This window comes from Oryctolagus cuniculus, chromosome 1 (genome assembly GCF_964237555.1).
Source record: "Oryctolagus cuniculus chromosome 1, mOryCun1.1, whole genome shotgun sequence".
Lineage (NCBI taxonomy): Eukaryota > Metazoa > Chordata > Mammalia > Lagomorpha > Leporidae > Oryctolagus > Oryctolagus cuniculus.
This window is the reverse complement of record NC_091432.1, coordinates 8,998,510-9,012,506: the sequence shown is the minus strand read 5'-3', so window position 1 is coordinate 9,012,506 and position 13,997 is coordinate 8,998,510. Positions and strand designations below refer to the sequence as shown.

Below are 13,997 nucleotides of genomic sequence, written 5' to 3'. Positions count from 1 at the left end.
ATCCATCACAGAGAAATCAAACCAGCCTGCTGCACAGGCACTCCAGCCAGACCCTCCAGCGCAGCAACTCTCAACTCAATGGTTTGCATGTTTACCCAAGAGGGGCCTCCCAGGGGCCCTTGCACACTGGAAAGCCCAAGTGCTGTGCTAACACTTGCACTTGGAGGACCCATCTGTGTTCCATCAACAGGCCATCTGCACGGGCACAGCAGCATCCCTGCCGGCACCTGCTGCCCAGCCTGTGCCTCACGGAAGGAGCTCAGGCTTCTCAAAGAGGAACACGGCGTCTGCAAGGCAAAGGCGGACACCTGTGAGATCACGTCAGATTCCTGCAAAGCAGCCGACTCCCCGAGCTTCTTGGCCCAGACTGCAAGAGTCAGCTCTCGTGGTGGTGCAGGGCGGGCACTTTCAAGAGGCCGAGCAGCCTCAACCACATGCCACACGTGAGTCACATGTCAGCAAGAAGCAGCAGGCTGGCCGAGGGCGCCAGAGCATGCAGGGAGGGGAAAGGAGGGGCAAGAATCCAAAGAGAGGCCCAGGAGGCAGACAGGAAGCTGCTGTGGACAAGGACACCCGGAGCACAGACCCGCCGCCAGGTACTCACCAGAACCACCTCGGAGCTGCGGGAGCTGAAAACTTCATGCGTCCAGGTCTGGCCAGGCTCAGGGGAGCGATCCCCCTTGCGGTGCAGCTTCAAGCCAACGGTGTGGTGCCCCATGGTGTTCAGCAGCTGGGTCACCTCACCCGACTGCAGGTTGTCAAAGTAGATGGTGGCCCCCACAATCTGGTCCCCTGAGCAGGAAGGAGCCAGAAGCAGGTAAGACCCTTGGGTTTCAGAGCAAAGCCACACAGCCACCACCTGCTGGGCGCTTAAACAGATGTGCATTTAACCCTCATGACCACCCTACAAGACCAGCATGCTATACCCATTGCACTGATGAGGCAAGTGGGGCTTAGAAAGGTCAACTAGGGGCTGGTGCTGTGGTGTAGTGGGCTAAGCCTCTGCCTGAAGTGCCGGCATCCCATATGGGTGCCGGTTCAAGTCCCAGCTGCTCCTTTTCCAATCTAGCTCTCTGCTATGACCTGGGAAGGCAGTGGAAGATGTGACTATCTTCTTACATGCTTGGGCCTCTGCACCCACGTGGAAGACCTGAAAGAGGCTCCTGGCTCCTGGCTTTGGGTGGGCTCAGCTCTGGCCATTGTGGCCATTTGGGGAGTGAACCAGCAGATGGAAGACCTAAGACCTCTCTGTGTCTCTCCCTCTCTCCTATCTGTAACTCTGCCTCTCAAATAAATAAAATCTTTAAAATAGAAAAGCCAACTAACTGGCCCAATACTGCAGAGCTAGTGGGTGGAGAAGCCAGAGCTAAGGACTAGATTTCCACTACCCCACAGGCCTGTCTCCCCCAAGGGGCAGAAGCAAGGGACATGGGGTGAGCAAGGGAGGGCAGGACCAGGTTCGGGCTGCTGGGACCAGGCCTGTCACAGCCACTCACACACTTCTGCCTGCTTCCCCGCCCCCTTCCCTTCCTGGCAACACCCCCACCCCACCCCCACTAGCCCCGGTGCCCGCTCTGCACCCAGGGGTGACTCACCCTCCTTGACCACCCCAGTGCGGGCCGCAGGGGAGTTCTGCAGCACTTCCTGCACAAAGACGCCGTCGTCCCTCTGGGCGATGGTCAGCCCGTGGGAGCCGCTGCCCTGCCAATTGGGCAGCAGCAGCTCCCGGGTTGTCTCCTCCTCCTTCTCCATCTGGGACGGGGTGAGGAAACAGAGTTCAGGTGGGAGATAAGACAGCCAGGCTCCACTTCCACTTCCTGCTAAGGCACACCCTGGGAGGCAGCAGTAATGGCTCCTCAAGTACCTGGGTCCCTGCCACTGAATACAGGAGACCACAATGGAGCTCCTAGCTCCTGGGTTCAGCCAGGCCCAGTCTAGAGGCTGCTCCAGGCATCTGGGGAGTGAACCAGCAGATGGAAGCTCTGGCTCTGGCTCTTTTTGGTTCTGCCTTTCAAATAAATGAAAATATATAAATAAAAATTTAAAAGAAAAAAAAAAAAGCAAGCCAGGGATCACTGGCGCTTGGAACGTCCAGGGGGCGGGGCACTCTCTCCGGTGCCACAGCCCCTGCAGTACCAGCTCACCTCCCCACTGCGGAAGCCCCTCCAAGGCATGCCGAGCAGATGAGGTGACAACCACGCATCCCTTCTGGCCTGGGGCCTGGTGTCTCCCAACCCACCCCAGCCCCAACCCCCACCCCCCGCCACTGACCTTTGCAGGACTCTGCTCAGGAGCGAATGCCTTGCCAGGAGCCCGCCCCTCCTTCTCTTCCCCTCAGTCACTCTTGTCGGGAGTCTTGGTCACACAGCCTAGGGGAAAGTTCACAGCGCTGCTCACATTTGACAGTGGGCAAGCTCCACACCCCCATCAACCGGCTGCAACCTGAAACCCTGGCTGGCTCTGCACCCTCCTTGCAGTGGGACCCTGGCCAAAAAGCACTTAGCTGGCACACAGGCACCCCACAGCATACACGCCCTGCTTAGCTTCTCCACGGCGGCTCTGGGAGAAGGACATGACCGTCCCCATTTCACAGACAGACTGAGCCTCTGATAGGCCAACCTGCCCAGGGCCCACAGTAAGAGAGCAACCATACCGGGCTCAGACCTGCGTCAGTGACTCTGTGCCCTGGCCCACGTCAGGTCTGTAGCTGATCACAAGCCCTCCTCCCTGTGACAATAGGGGTCCTCAGGACCAGGAGGAGCCCTGCCTCCAGCTGTAACCGGAACAAAAGAAGCCCCCTCCCCACCACCCCCCACCCCCCCAACCACACCAGCCACCAGCCCAAGTCTGAGAGGCCAGAGTACAGCTGAGCCCGCCCGCCTCGGGCATGCAGTGAGTCAAGGCGCATCTGGCTGCCCACACCGGGCCCTGAGCCAGGTCCCCATAGGTGAGGATGCCCTCTAGTCACAGGATGAGCCATCAGCTGCAGAGGCACCCTGGGAAGATGGCAGGCAGGGCTCCGGATATGGCTCGGCCCGCAGCCACCCACATAAAATGGCAGCGGCAGCCACCCAAAGCAAGTCTGTGGAATTGTGTGGGGGATGCTATAAATCACGGGGGGTGGGGGAGCCGCACCCAAACCCCACCCTGCAGCTGTTTACGTCCAGGACTCAGGCAACTGGTCAATAAAACGGGTGTCCCGCTGGCCTCCTGCACGTCCAGCACTGAGGCTGGCGCTGATTCCAGCCATGCCGGGGCCTCTCAAACTGACCCAACTGTTTGCACATGCATGAGAGGGAGAGTTAAAACCTAGATCCCACCCCGGATATGAACTATGAGTAAGGTGCTCCAGGGGTGACCAACGTAGCCTCTGAATGTTCCAGAAGGCTTGGGAGACTTCTGGGGGGAATGAAATATGAACGGGGCCTGGCAGGTGTTAGCTTTTGCCCCCCCTCCTCAGGACAGGTCTATGACTCCTGGAAATTCAAGGCACTTAGCTGCTCCCGTCTGAGGCAGATGACAACACAGGCGAGAGATAAACACACAGACCCCAGCCCTCAACACCTGTTCTCCATTTGACCAACTCATCATTTCGCTATGTACCGAGCACCGCAGGTGTTCAAAGGGGTGACCGGGCTGTTAGCACAGGTGTGAGAAAGCACCAGCCTCCCTTCCGAGCAGGCAGAGGAGGCCGATGCGGGAAGTCACAGAGACCCCTCCCAAGGTGACACAGCAAAGCGAGGACTTGAGCGGCACCTTCTCCCAGAGTCCAGTTCTAAGAAGTCAGCCCCTGCAGCTAAGGAGCGAGGCGGAGGCACGGACGGAAAACCGTCTCCAGCCCAGGTTCTCACAAGGAACTGAAGCCAGCCCTGCAGATGGCCTTGGCACCCTTCTTCCTCCTTGAGCAGGGCCTCTATTCTGAGCCCAGCATCCTGGTGCTGAGCCAGCAGCAGCAGTCAGCGGAGGGCAGCGAGCAGCCAGCTCACCCTCGCCCACACGTCGGCCCCACCCTCCCTCCTTCCCCGGTGAGTCACAGCCGCTGCCGCAGCAGCTCTAGACATGCAGAGGATCACGCCCACACAGTGCCTCCAGGGTCAGACCCCCAGGGGCAAGAGGGGCTAGGGCTCCCTTCGGCCTCCCTATCAAGAGCTGTAGACCCAAGCCAGGCTGCAGACCGGTCCTGGGCGGCCTCTCGATGGCATCCCGGCCAGGTGAGGCTGCCAAGCCCTTTGCCTGCTCTGGCTCTGATCCCGTCATCCTGGCACAGCCAAACACCACTCCCTTCTCATCTGATCTGGGCCCTTCCACTCCGAGCACAGGTGTGGGGATACAGAAGGCAGTGGCAAAGGAAGCTATAGTGGCAGGGCTTCTGGGTCCCAGCCCTCAGCTCTCCTTTGCCCCTGGAGCCTGGTCCAAGCCCGGTGGTCTTTCCTTCCTTAGGTTCAGCCAAGCTTCCCAGAGACAGAAGACTCTGTCCTGCTACCACCCAACGGAGGGTCTCTGGCGCCGGCAATAATTCTGCTCAGCCCAGCCAAGTATCACAAGCCTTCAGGGCTAGATGCTGGCCGATGGACGCACTACATGTGGCTCTTTCATCTATATTACATCGAAATGTCGGTTCACTGATTGCACTAGCCACATTTCAGCCGCGTGTGCCTGCTGGCTACCATACTAGACAGCACAGAGAGAGAGAGAGATTCCCCCACCGCAGACCTGCTCTGGGACAGCACTGCATGCCCAGGAAAGTGAGAATGGGAGTGTTGGGGCTCTCCTAGCTGCTACTACCACAGCCCACTGGATACGGGCTCACATCACCACAGGAAGGAGCAGAGCCGCAGTGGAGAAGCCAAAGGCTACAGGACAAGAGGGAGACGGTAAGGCTACTCCAGCTCCAAAGCTGCTTCGGCACGGAGTGTGGTTCAAGCCAGAAGAACTGGCCATCCTGCAGTTGGAAACCACAGAGGATGTGCAGGGCAACAGGGCTCTGCCCAGGCCTACCCCTGTGGACTGAGGGCAATGCCAAGCAGATCCCGGAGACGCCTTGTCCCAGGAAGATGGGTCTCTGCCAGGCCTCTGCCAGGGGTGACCTCCTCCAAAGGGACATCCTTCCTCCACTGCTCTCAGGAAACAGGGCCCTCCTCTGACCCCAGAGCCAACACGATGGCAACCAGGGAGGGGGCCCAGGCTGGCTGCTGCAACAGCTAAAGACTGCCCTGCAGCCAGCGTCAGTGTCAAGATGACAGAAACTGATACAAGGCCGGTGCTGCGGCTCACTAGGCTAATCCTCCGCCTTGCGGCGCCAGCACACCAGGTTCTAGTCCCGGTCGGGGCACTGGATTCTTTCCCGGTTGCCCCTCTTCCAGGCCAGCTCTCTGCTATGGCCCAGGAGTGCAGTGGAGGATGGCCCAAGTGCTTGGGCCCTGCACCCTATAGGAGACCAGGAGAAGCACCTGGCTCCTGGCTTCGGATCAGCGCGGTGCACCGGCAGCAATGCGCCGGCCGCAGCGGCCATTGGAGGGTGAACCAACAGCAAAGGAAGACCTTTCTCTCTGTCTCTCTCTCTCACTGTCCACTCTGCCTGTCAAAAAAAATTAAAAAAAAAAAAAAAAGAAAAGAAAAGAAACTGATACACACTCGCCATGGGCCTCAATGCTTGAACACACCAAGCCTGAACACCAGCTACACAGCAGAGGGGCACACAAGCGTGCATCACCCAGCACAGGCTGGACACAGGAGGCAGCACTCCAAGGGAGGGAGAATCACCCGTCCACAGCGGCACACACACGTGCCAACTGGCCCACCACACACACAGCGCCACAGAGAGGCAGTCCCCACCCCAAGAACGAAATGACTCATCCCAAAGTTAAAACCTCCAGCAGGGGGGAAAGCCCGAAACTCGAATAAGCAGGAGGAGTCAGATATACAAAGAACAGAGACACACCCAGCAGAGCAAGCTTGGCCTCTCATAAACACTGAGCAGGCAGCAACGAGCAAGGGGAGCTCCATATTCAATGGAAGCTCCCACCACGTAGAAAGAGACAGAATTCGCTGCTTTGTGTGCACCAGAGACCATGCTGCCAGCAGCCCATGCCTGGGGTCTCATGCAACACCCCAGCAACCCTGCGTGACAAGAATTCATATCCTGTGGCTGGCACTGTGGCGCAGCAGGTTAAAATCCCAGCCTGCAGTGCCAGCATCCCATATGGGCGCAGGTTCGAGTCTAGGCTGTTCCAATTCTGATGAAGCTCTCTGCTATGGCCTGGGAATGAGTTCTTGGGTCCCTGAGTTCTTGGGTCCCTGCACCCGAGTGGGAGACCTGGAAGAAGCTCCTGGCTCCTGGCTTTGGATCAGCTCAGCTCTGGCTGTTGCGGTCATCTGGGGAGTGAACCAATGGATAGAAGATCTCTCTCTCTCTCTGTCTCTGTCTCTGTCTCTCTCTCTCTCTGGCTCTACCTCTCTCTGTAACTCTGTCTTTTAAATAAATAAAATAAATCTTTAAAAAAATTCAATCCTGGCCCGCGCCGTGGCTCAATAGGCTAATCCTCCACCTAGCGGCGCCGGCACACCAGGTTCTAGTCCCGGTCGAGGCACCAGATTCTGTCCCGGTTGCCCCTCTTCCAGGCCAGCTCTCTGCTGTGGCCAGGGAGTGCAGTGGGCCCTGCACCCGCATGGGAGACCAGGAGAAGCACCTGGCTCCTGGCTTCGGATCAGCGCGGTGCACCGGCCGCAGCGCGCCAGCCGTGGTGGCCATCGGAGGGTGAACCAACGGCAAAAGGAAGACCTTTCTCTCTGTCTCTCTCACTGTCCACTCTGCCTGTCCAAAAAAAAAATAATAATAATAATAATAATTCAATCCTGACTTTAAAGTCATGAAGAAAAGACCCTTGCCTGAGTATGAAACCGAGTTACTATGCAAGTCCAGAGTTCTGTCTCCAGGACCAACAGTCTTCACCCAGGTAGAGGAACGGAGCCACCAGTGAAGACGGACACAGGCTGAGACCCACGAGAAACCACAGAGAAAGATGCACAAGGGAGATACGCAGAGGTGAGATTTGCACTGGGGACGGAACCCCCCCTCCCGGGGGGCGGGGGGGGATGGGGCAGACTCTGAGCCTCCCTTCCCCCAGGCAAGCGGAGAGCAGACCCAGCAAGCACAGTCCCAGGCATCCCGGCCCCTGCATCTGAGAGGCCTTTTGGTTCTGGGGTTCACTGAGGCCATGTCCTCGGGGACTTCGAGCTGCACAGAACCCAGCTCTCCCCTAGATTTTGCTTGCACCCCAACAGGTGGGACACAGTCGTCCCCTTCTGGGGCTCCATGCGCACCAGACTCACTCTAGAGGCAGGCACTCATCCGGCAGGGCAGGGCGAGCACTGTCACTCCCTGGGGGCTGGCAGGTGACCCTCACCCCAGAGAAACAAGGAGAAATACAGGGGTGCCACCTCTTCCCGGACCTAAGCCGCCAACAGACCCCAAGGATGCAGTTGCCAGACTTCCGTTTGGAAAAGGGCAGCTGACGGAATCTAAGAGGCATTGAGATCTTTTACAAACCCATCCCGTGCATTCCAAGGAGGCACTTCCTACCTCTGTGGTGAGAGCAAGGGGGACAGAGAGTAGAATTACCAGGGAGAACACGCTGCAAGACAGAAAGACACACAGGACAGGGACACACACTCACACACACGCTGCGGGCACACAGAGACCCTCGGGGGTCAGCCCAGAGCAGGCCCACGGCCCCAGCCTTTACCAGTGCACAGCACATGCCTGTCGTAAGGCCCCTCGACCTGGGACCTGATTCCCAGAGGCTGTGCCTCCATCCCTGTGTGTGCACCTGCCCAAGCCGTGGGCTCCCTGCTCCCTGCCCTTGAGGGAGGCAGGTGCTGGTCCAGCCCACAGCTCCTACTAGGAGGAACTTTTTCCTCTGCAGCCTGGCTCTTTCCACAGCCCCTCACCCCAGAGCTGGGGTTTGCGACCTCCAGGGCAGCCCCCTCCAAGGGCAGCCCCTGCGGGTTGGTCACTTTCTCTTTCTCCACAACTCCACTCTGGCTACACACAGCTTCCTCCTTCTCACCCAGAGGGCTCCAAGCCCCAAAACACCCAAGTTCTCACTTCCAGGAGGGAGGGGGATTCCCTCCTCTACTCCTGGGCAAGAGGGACTGTCCCCGCTCCTCCCGACAGGAACCTGGGGACAGCACGACATTCTCCCGGTGGGAAGTCCCCACCCGTGGCCACACAGCACTCGGGACCACTGACATCAGGACGCCACCTCTGAGGGTGGCAGCCTCCTCGGCTGAAAGGGGGGAGTAACCACGGGGTCCTACCCTGAGGCGTTGATAACAGCTTGGGAGCTGCCTGGAGGCCCCACCCACGGCCGCCTCCGAGAGGGCGCCGGGCGCGCTCCCCCCAGCGGGCAGGCCACGCCAGTGCAGGGGCGCAGGGCCAGGCCGCCGGGGCTCAGCCGCCAAAGTGCCGCCCCCCAGCACAGCCGGGACACGTAGCCGGGATCAGCTCCAGGCACTTCCCCTTCCCCCAGAACCTCCGCTCCGGCCCCCGGGGACCGGGCAGGATGCCCCTCCCAGACAGGCCGTGTGCAGTGCCTCGCTCAGCCAGGCCTGTGTTCCCAGGGCTGTCCTTGCTCTGTCTCCGGCCTCTGCACACAAACTGCAGGGCCCAGACCTGTCCAGGATCGAGAAACCTACTTTGGAGCTTCCTTACTGGCTCCTGACACTTGCATGACATTTCCACCCCCAGAACTCTTGCAACAACAGGCAGAGGTGACAGAGCCAGGCCCACCGCGATGCAGGGACCCCCATGCACAGCCAGCATGGGAACACTCTCACCTGTGATGACACACACCTTACTCAGAGACACAGTGGCTGTGACACCGTCAGTCACGGGGGCCCAAGGCCAACATAGACCAGCGATCCCAGCACTGACAGGTCAGCACAGCCACAGCCCCAGTGGGAACCGAGGCCAGTAATCTCATCAAAATGTATACACACATTCCTGCAAAGCCTTGCTGCAGCCACCCACTGCTCCCCACCCCCCTACACACACACACACAGACACACACACACACACTTGGGCACAGCGCAGCCATGCAGGGGAAGCTGTCCATGCTCTGGGAAGTCTTGGGAGTCCAGCTGGAAGGTATGAGCCCAAACACCAGCTCCCAGGGAGCCTGGATGAAGCTGGGGGCAAGGGGAGTGGGGGACAGAGAAACCCAGAAAGAGCCACTGCCACGGCCCAAGGGAAGTGGCACATTCTGAAGCCACCCCAGCAGCCACCCCCCTTCCTCAAACCTAAGTATGCACCAGCACGTGGTCAACCCAGCCTGGGGACAGAACCTCAGGGGTGTCAGGGAGTAGCAGAAGAGAGAGCGCAGGCAAAGCTCCCAACAGGAGTCGGAGGCGCTCTCCCAGTCTTCCTCCCCGTCTGACCCCAGGCGGTTCCCAAGTTCTACAGAAGGTGGTGACCACACCCCAGCGCCCCACACACCCTTCCGCCCCCACGGCTTTGCCCCAACCCCTCAAACCAGCTCACAGGCACAGGCGCCTGCTCGGCCGGCCAGGTCGGCCAGCCAATTCCACGTTGAGCTAAAGGAATCCAGCCTGGTGATGGCAGGGAAACTGGGAGACCCCGACCCCACCCACTCCCAGTCCATGCCCTGCCCTGACCAGTGCTGGCCTCCTCCCTCCTCTCTCCCGTCCCACCCTGGGCCTGTATCCTCGGCTCTGTGGGGTCAGCTCTTCAAGCTGTCCAGACCTAGAGCCCTGATTCAGAGCGGGGAGGATCTCCGGGTGTCCTAGTTCTGTGAGCGAGGTCCCCACGCAGAACCTCAGCCTCCCAGAGGGGCTCAGCCACCGTCAACCCCCTGTCCCTGAGACCCCCAGGCCTCCACCAGCAAGCTCAGGGCTCCCCTCCACCCTCCTCACCTCACAGCTCATGACTCTGAGCCCCTAAAACCGGTGCTCCCCTCTACTCCCGCTCTGCACATTCTACCTACTCTGGGCAGCCCCAGCCCTGCAGTCCCTAAGAAGAGAAGGAAGCTTCCCCATTCAGCTTCTGAAAGCGTTAGTGCCACACCCTACCCCGCGGATTTCCTTCACTGAGGCGGGGACCAAGGGGCGATCTACTCCTCTCAATCACACCGCAGTAGATGCCGAGCCCCTCGCGCCCCGCCCAGGACACCGTGAATCTCTCCCTCCTTCCCCCACCCCCCATACTCCCCTATTGCCACGACCTCCCCCTGGATCATGGATCCCACAAAGTCAACCCCAGCTCCTATCACGTGCTCGGCCAAGGGCTGGCAGCGAAGAGGGTCCCTGCAACCAGAGGGTGGATTTTAACGGAGAAGAGAGTTTCCAAGCCAATTATTGGGAGCCCCCTACGGGGGATAGCTCTCCGGGTCTTTCTCTAAGGACCCCGCGTCCGTAGGAGGCTCCCACGCTGCCTTTCCGCAAATCCGCTCCCCAACACCTCGCCCTACCCTCCCCGCGGCCAGCGCCACGCCCTGTAAGCGCAGGAGCACACACCGTGCAGAGACGAGCCAGAGCCGTCCACCACCTGGCCGTCGGGGCTCAGAGCTGCGAAGTCCCCCGGACCCCTGTCCGCCCCCTCTCACGAGGGGCGCGGCCAGCCCTGCTCCGGGCCCCTCAAAGCTCTCCTGGTAGGCGCCACAAGGGGCTGCGCCCCCACACACGGCGCTGGCACTGCAGGGGGCGCCCAGCCCCGCGCACTGCACACCCCTCCCTGCCTGAGAGCCTTACATAACACCGTTCTGTGCACACACCCTAAGCACGCTGCCTTTCCAGCCCGCCGCGGGACCGCGCTCCCCCGCGCTCACTCCTGGCGCGCACCGACTGGGCGCACGGTTCCAAGGAGGGGAGCTAAGACCTCCTCCGACGCCGAGTCCGGCTTCTGCCCCCCACCGCCCACACACGGCCCCTTTCCCCCTCCCCTTTGCCCCTCACCACTCCCCCCGAGTTCTGGTTTGAATTAGTCACCGGCTCCAACCACCACATTCCTAAGGCTGCTGGCGCCGGGCCAGGCGCTGGGGCGGGGGCCATCCCGCCCGGACGGGTTTGGGAGTTGGGTGGAGGAGAAAGTGCCGCCTCTGGAGGGGAAGGGGCGGTCCCGAGGGCTGCACAGCCCCCCTCCCCGCCCACCCCAGTGCAGGAATCTCCCTAATTATGGCCCCCACCCCCACTCCCACCCAACCCGCAGGGAGGCGCGCTACGAACTTCCAGGCTCGGCGGCTCTGGAGGAAGAAGGGAGTTCTCTGGAGCGGGGAACGCGGAGGGGCAAGACTAGGGCGGGGCAGCTGGAAGGGGCTGAGGGGGCTGCCAGGAGCGAGAAAGGGAGAGGCCGGCGGGTGCAGAAGCGGGTGGGGCTGGGAGGACTCGGGACGCGAGGCCCGGGCGGAGGTGCGGGAGCACGGAAGGACAGCGGCAGGGGCGCGGGCGTGGACGCCGGGGAGGGGCCGGGGGCTGCGGCGGCGAGCTCGGAAACTTCTCCAGTAAACAAGGCACAGGAACGGAGCGGCGCACGGAGCCACCGCCCCATGGAGTGAGGGTGTGGGACGGGGACCCCCCCACACACACACACACCCAGGCCAGGAGCTGGGCGCCCGGCGATGCAGCGGGGGGCCAACAGTCTGCTCTCGAGCGAAATTCGCAGCGGAGCAAAGCGCACTTGAGAGCAATTTTCCCAACTTTGCTCAACTTGCGCCCCAACTCCGGAGGCGAGAGCTCCGCTCCCCAGGCGCGAGGGAGGCCTTGGGCGGCCCAGCTTGCCCCAAACTGTCTGGAGCCTCACAGCGCCGTCCCCACGCACACACACCCACGCGCCTCGCCCAAGCCCGCCCCGCAACCCACCTCCCTGACACGTTCTCGTGCCCTGACCCCCGATCGCGCCACGGTGTGTCCCGAGCCCCTACCTGTGCGCTCAGCCCCAGGGCACAGCCATAGCCGGCGCCGGGCGCGAGGTCGCGGTGCTGCGGCTGCTGGCGGTGGCGGTGGCGAGCCCCGGTCGGGGCGGGTCCGGCAGGGCGGGCGGTGCAGTCCCCGCGGCAGAGCTGCTCCGAGTGGCCGGGCCCCCGCGCGCGGAGGCGGCTCTTGTAACTCCGGCTCCAGCGGGCGGGTCTGCCCGGAGCTGTGGGGAGAGGGCGGGGCCGGGCGGGGCCCGAACGGGTCTGGGACGAGCGAGTGGGGCCAACAGAGCAGGGACCGGGGAGTGGGCTGCTGCGGGTTCGCGAAGGGGCTCGGGGACACGGGGCGTCGGCTCCTCCCTCATCGCGCCCCTCGCCCTCTGCCGGGACCCACCCTCCAATGTGTGCAGGGTGTGATTTCATCGGTGAGAAACTCCTGGAAGCTCCCCGAGGCTCATCCTCACAGCTGGAACTGGGAATTCCCATTTCACTGGAGGGGCCGTGGGACCTTGGAGGTGCAGCCGCGGCCCACGGCCTGACGCAGACGTTTTAGGACTCTCAACTCAGGGAACTGCGCTTCCTCTCCTGGCTCCTGAGCTCCGTGCCCCGCGCCCATTTCTCGCGTTCTCTCTTTCGGGGTAGGGGGCAAGAATCAGCTTAGAGCCGCGGGCCCCACTTCCAGGGCTTAGGGTCACCGGGGCATTGCAGCGACGCGCGGGAGTCAGGCCGGCAGTCCCTGGAGGCGGCCCCGGCTGCCCACCTTCCACTCCAGACACCCCCTCCCAAGGCCAGGAGTCACAGCCGCAGCTTTCCCTCGGCCCCCCCCTCCCGTCTGCTGGAGCCCCTCTCTGAGCTCCTCCTCCACCTCCTCACTTGCAGGACTCTTTTCCAGTTTACAACCAATTCCCACAGCAACTTCTAACTACATGGAGATCTTATTAAACGCTTAATGATGGGGTGCAAGCTACACACCCCCTTCCTCTCCCCCCCCCCCCAGTGACTCCTCTTATCCTGCCCTCCTAGGTGGCCACCCACTGCCTGCTCCAAGCCAGTTTCCCTTCCTTCTCTTAGGCTGGAGGGCTGAGAAGGCCTGGCGCAGGCCGGAGCGCCTTTCTCTCTGCAGAATCAGGAGTGGGCTGGGGCTGAGACCAGCTTGGCCCTGTCCTCTGAAATGGCAAACATGTTTACAGGCTAAAAATACCCGGCAGTCAACCAGCTCTTCTGCCAGCCCTGGGGGCTGTGTCCAGGTCCAGTTACCCACACAGGGTACAGGCCCTGGGGGGGAGGGAAGAGACAGCAAGAGGCACTACAGACATGCAGGCACTCATGTAATGGACACAGAAAGGTGGAGACACTGCATAGACATTCAGACAGGCACAGACATGCAGAGAAACACAGGCGAGGCAGATCCGGCCACCAGCATTCTCCCTGTCTTTACCTCTCTCTGTGTCTCTCTCGCTCAGACACACACACACACACACACACACACACACACATACAGGTAAAAGACAGAGTTACAGAGAGAAGGAGAAACAGAGAGATCTTCCATCCACTGGTTCACTCCCACAATAACTGGACTGGGCCACAAGGAAGCTAGGAGCTTCTTCCAGGTCTCCCACATGAGTGCAGGGGCCCAAGCACTTGGACCATCCTCCACTGCCTTTCCAGGAGCATTAGCAGGGAGTTGGATCGGAAATAGAGCAGCCAGGACTCTCTTATATGGACTGGTGCCCGTATGAGACACCCGTGCTGCAGGCCGTGGCTTTAACCCACTGCACCACAGCGCCAGCCCCTGGCTTTTTACATTTTATTTTATTTTAAATAACATTGCTTCAGCTTGTTGGCTTTTTAAATATAGATTAAGATAAAGTGGCCTGTAATCCTACAAAGCAGATAATCTCTGTTGACATTTAAATAAAATCAATACCTCCACATGGTGAAGAATTTAAACAATACAAAAAGAATAAAAGTGACATCCACATCCTTCCATACCCCAGTCCCTCTCCCTTCCCGAAGTAACCACTTTTAACAGTTTGCCAAAATGTTTTTAACTTTCTTTTTACCCCATGA

The 13,997-nt window shown here is 60.5% G+C and overlaps 1 protein-coding gene across 8 annotated transcripts in view; it reads right to left on the bottom strand.

Moving 5' to 3' along the window:
• AHNAK (AHNAK nucleoprotein) overlaps positions 1-12,090 on the bottom strand; it is a 100,274-nt gene extending 88,184 nt beyond the window's left edge. For 4 of the 8 annotated variants that reach the window (XM_070069429.1, XM_070069445.1, XM_070069460.1 and 1 more), the window contains exons 1-4: positions 11,937-12,090; positions 2,272-2,369; positions 1,596-1,752; positions 605-792 (exon numbers count right to left, since the gene is read on the bottom strand). In XM_070069429.1, coding sequence (XP_069925530.1) covers positions 605-792; positions 1,596-1,752 — 345 coding nt within the window. In that variant the 5' untranslated portion in view covers positions 2,272-2,369; positions 11,937-12,090. Of the gene's footprint in view, positions 1-604; positions 793-1,595; positions 1,753-2,271; positions 2,370-9,300; positions 9,444-10,533; positions 10,677-10,790; positions 10,926-11,936 lie in introns of those variants that run through there. The other 4 variants (XM_070069462.1, XM_070069438.1, XM_070069442.1 and 1 more) reach the window with 4 other exon arrangements.
• Positions 12,091-13,997: the final 1,907 nt, after the last annotated feature.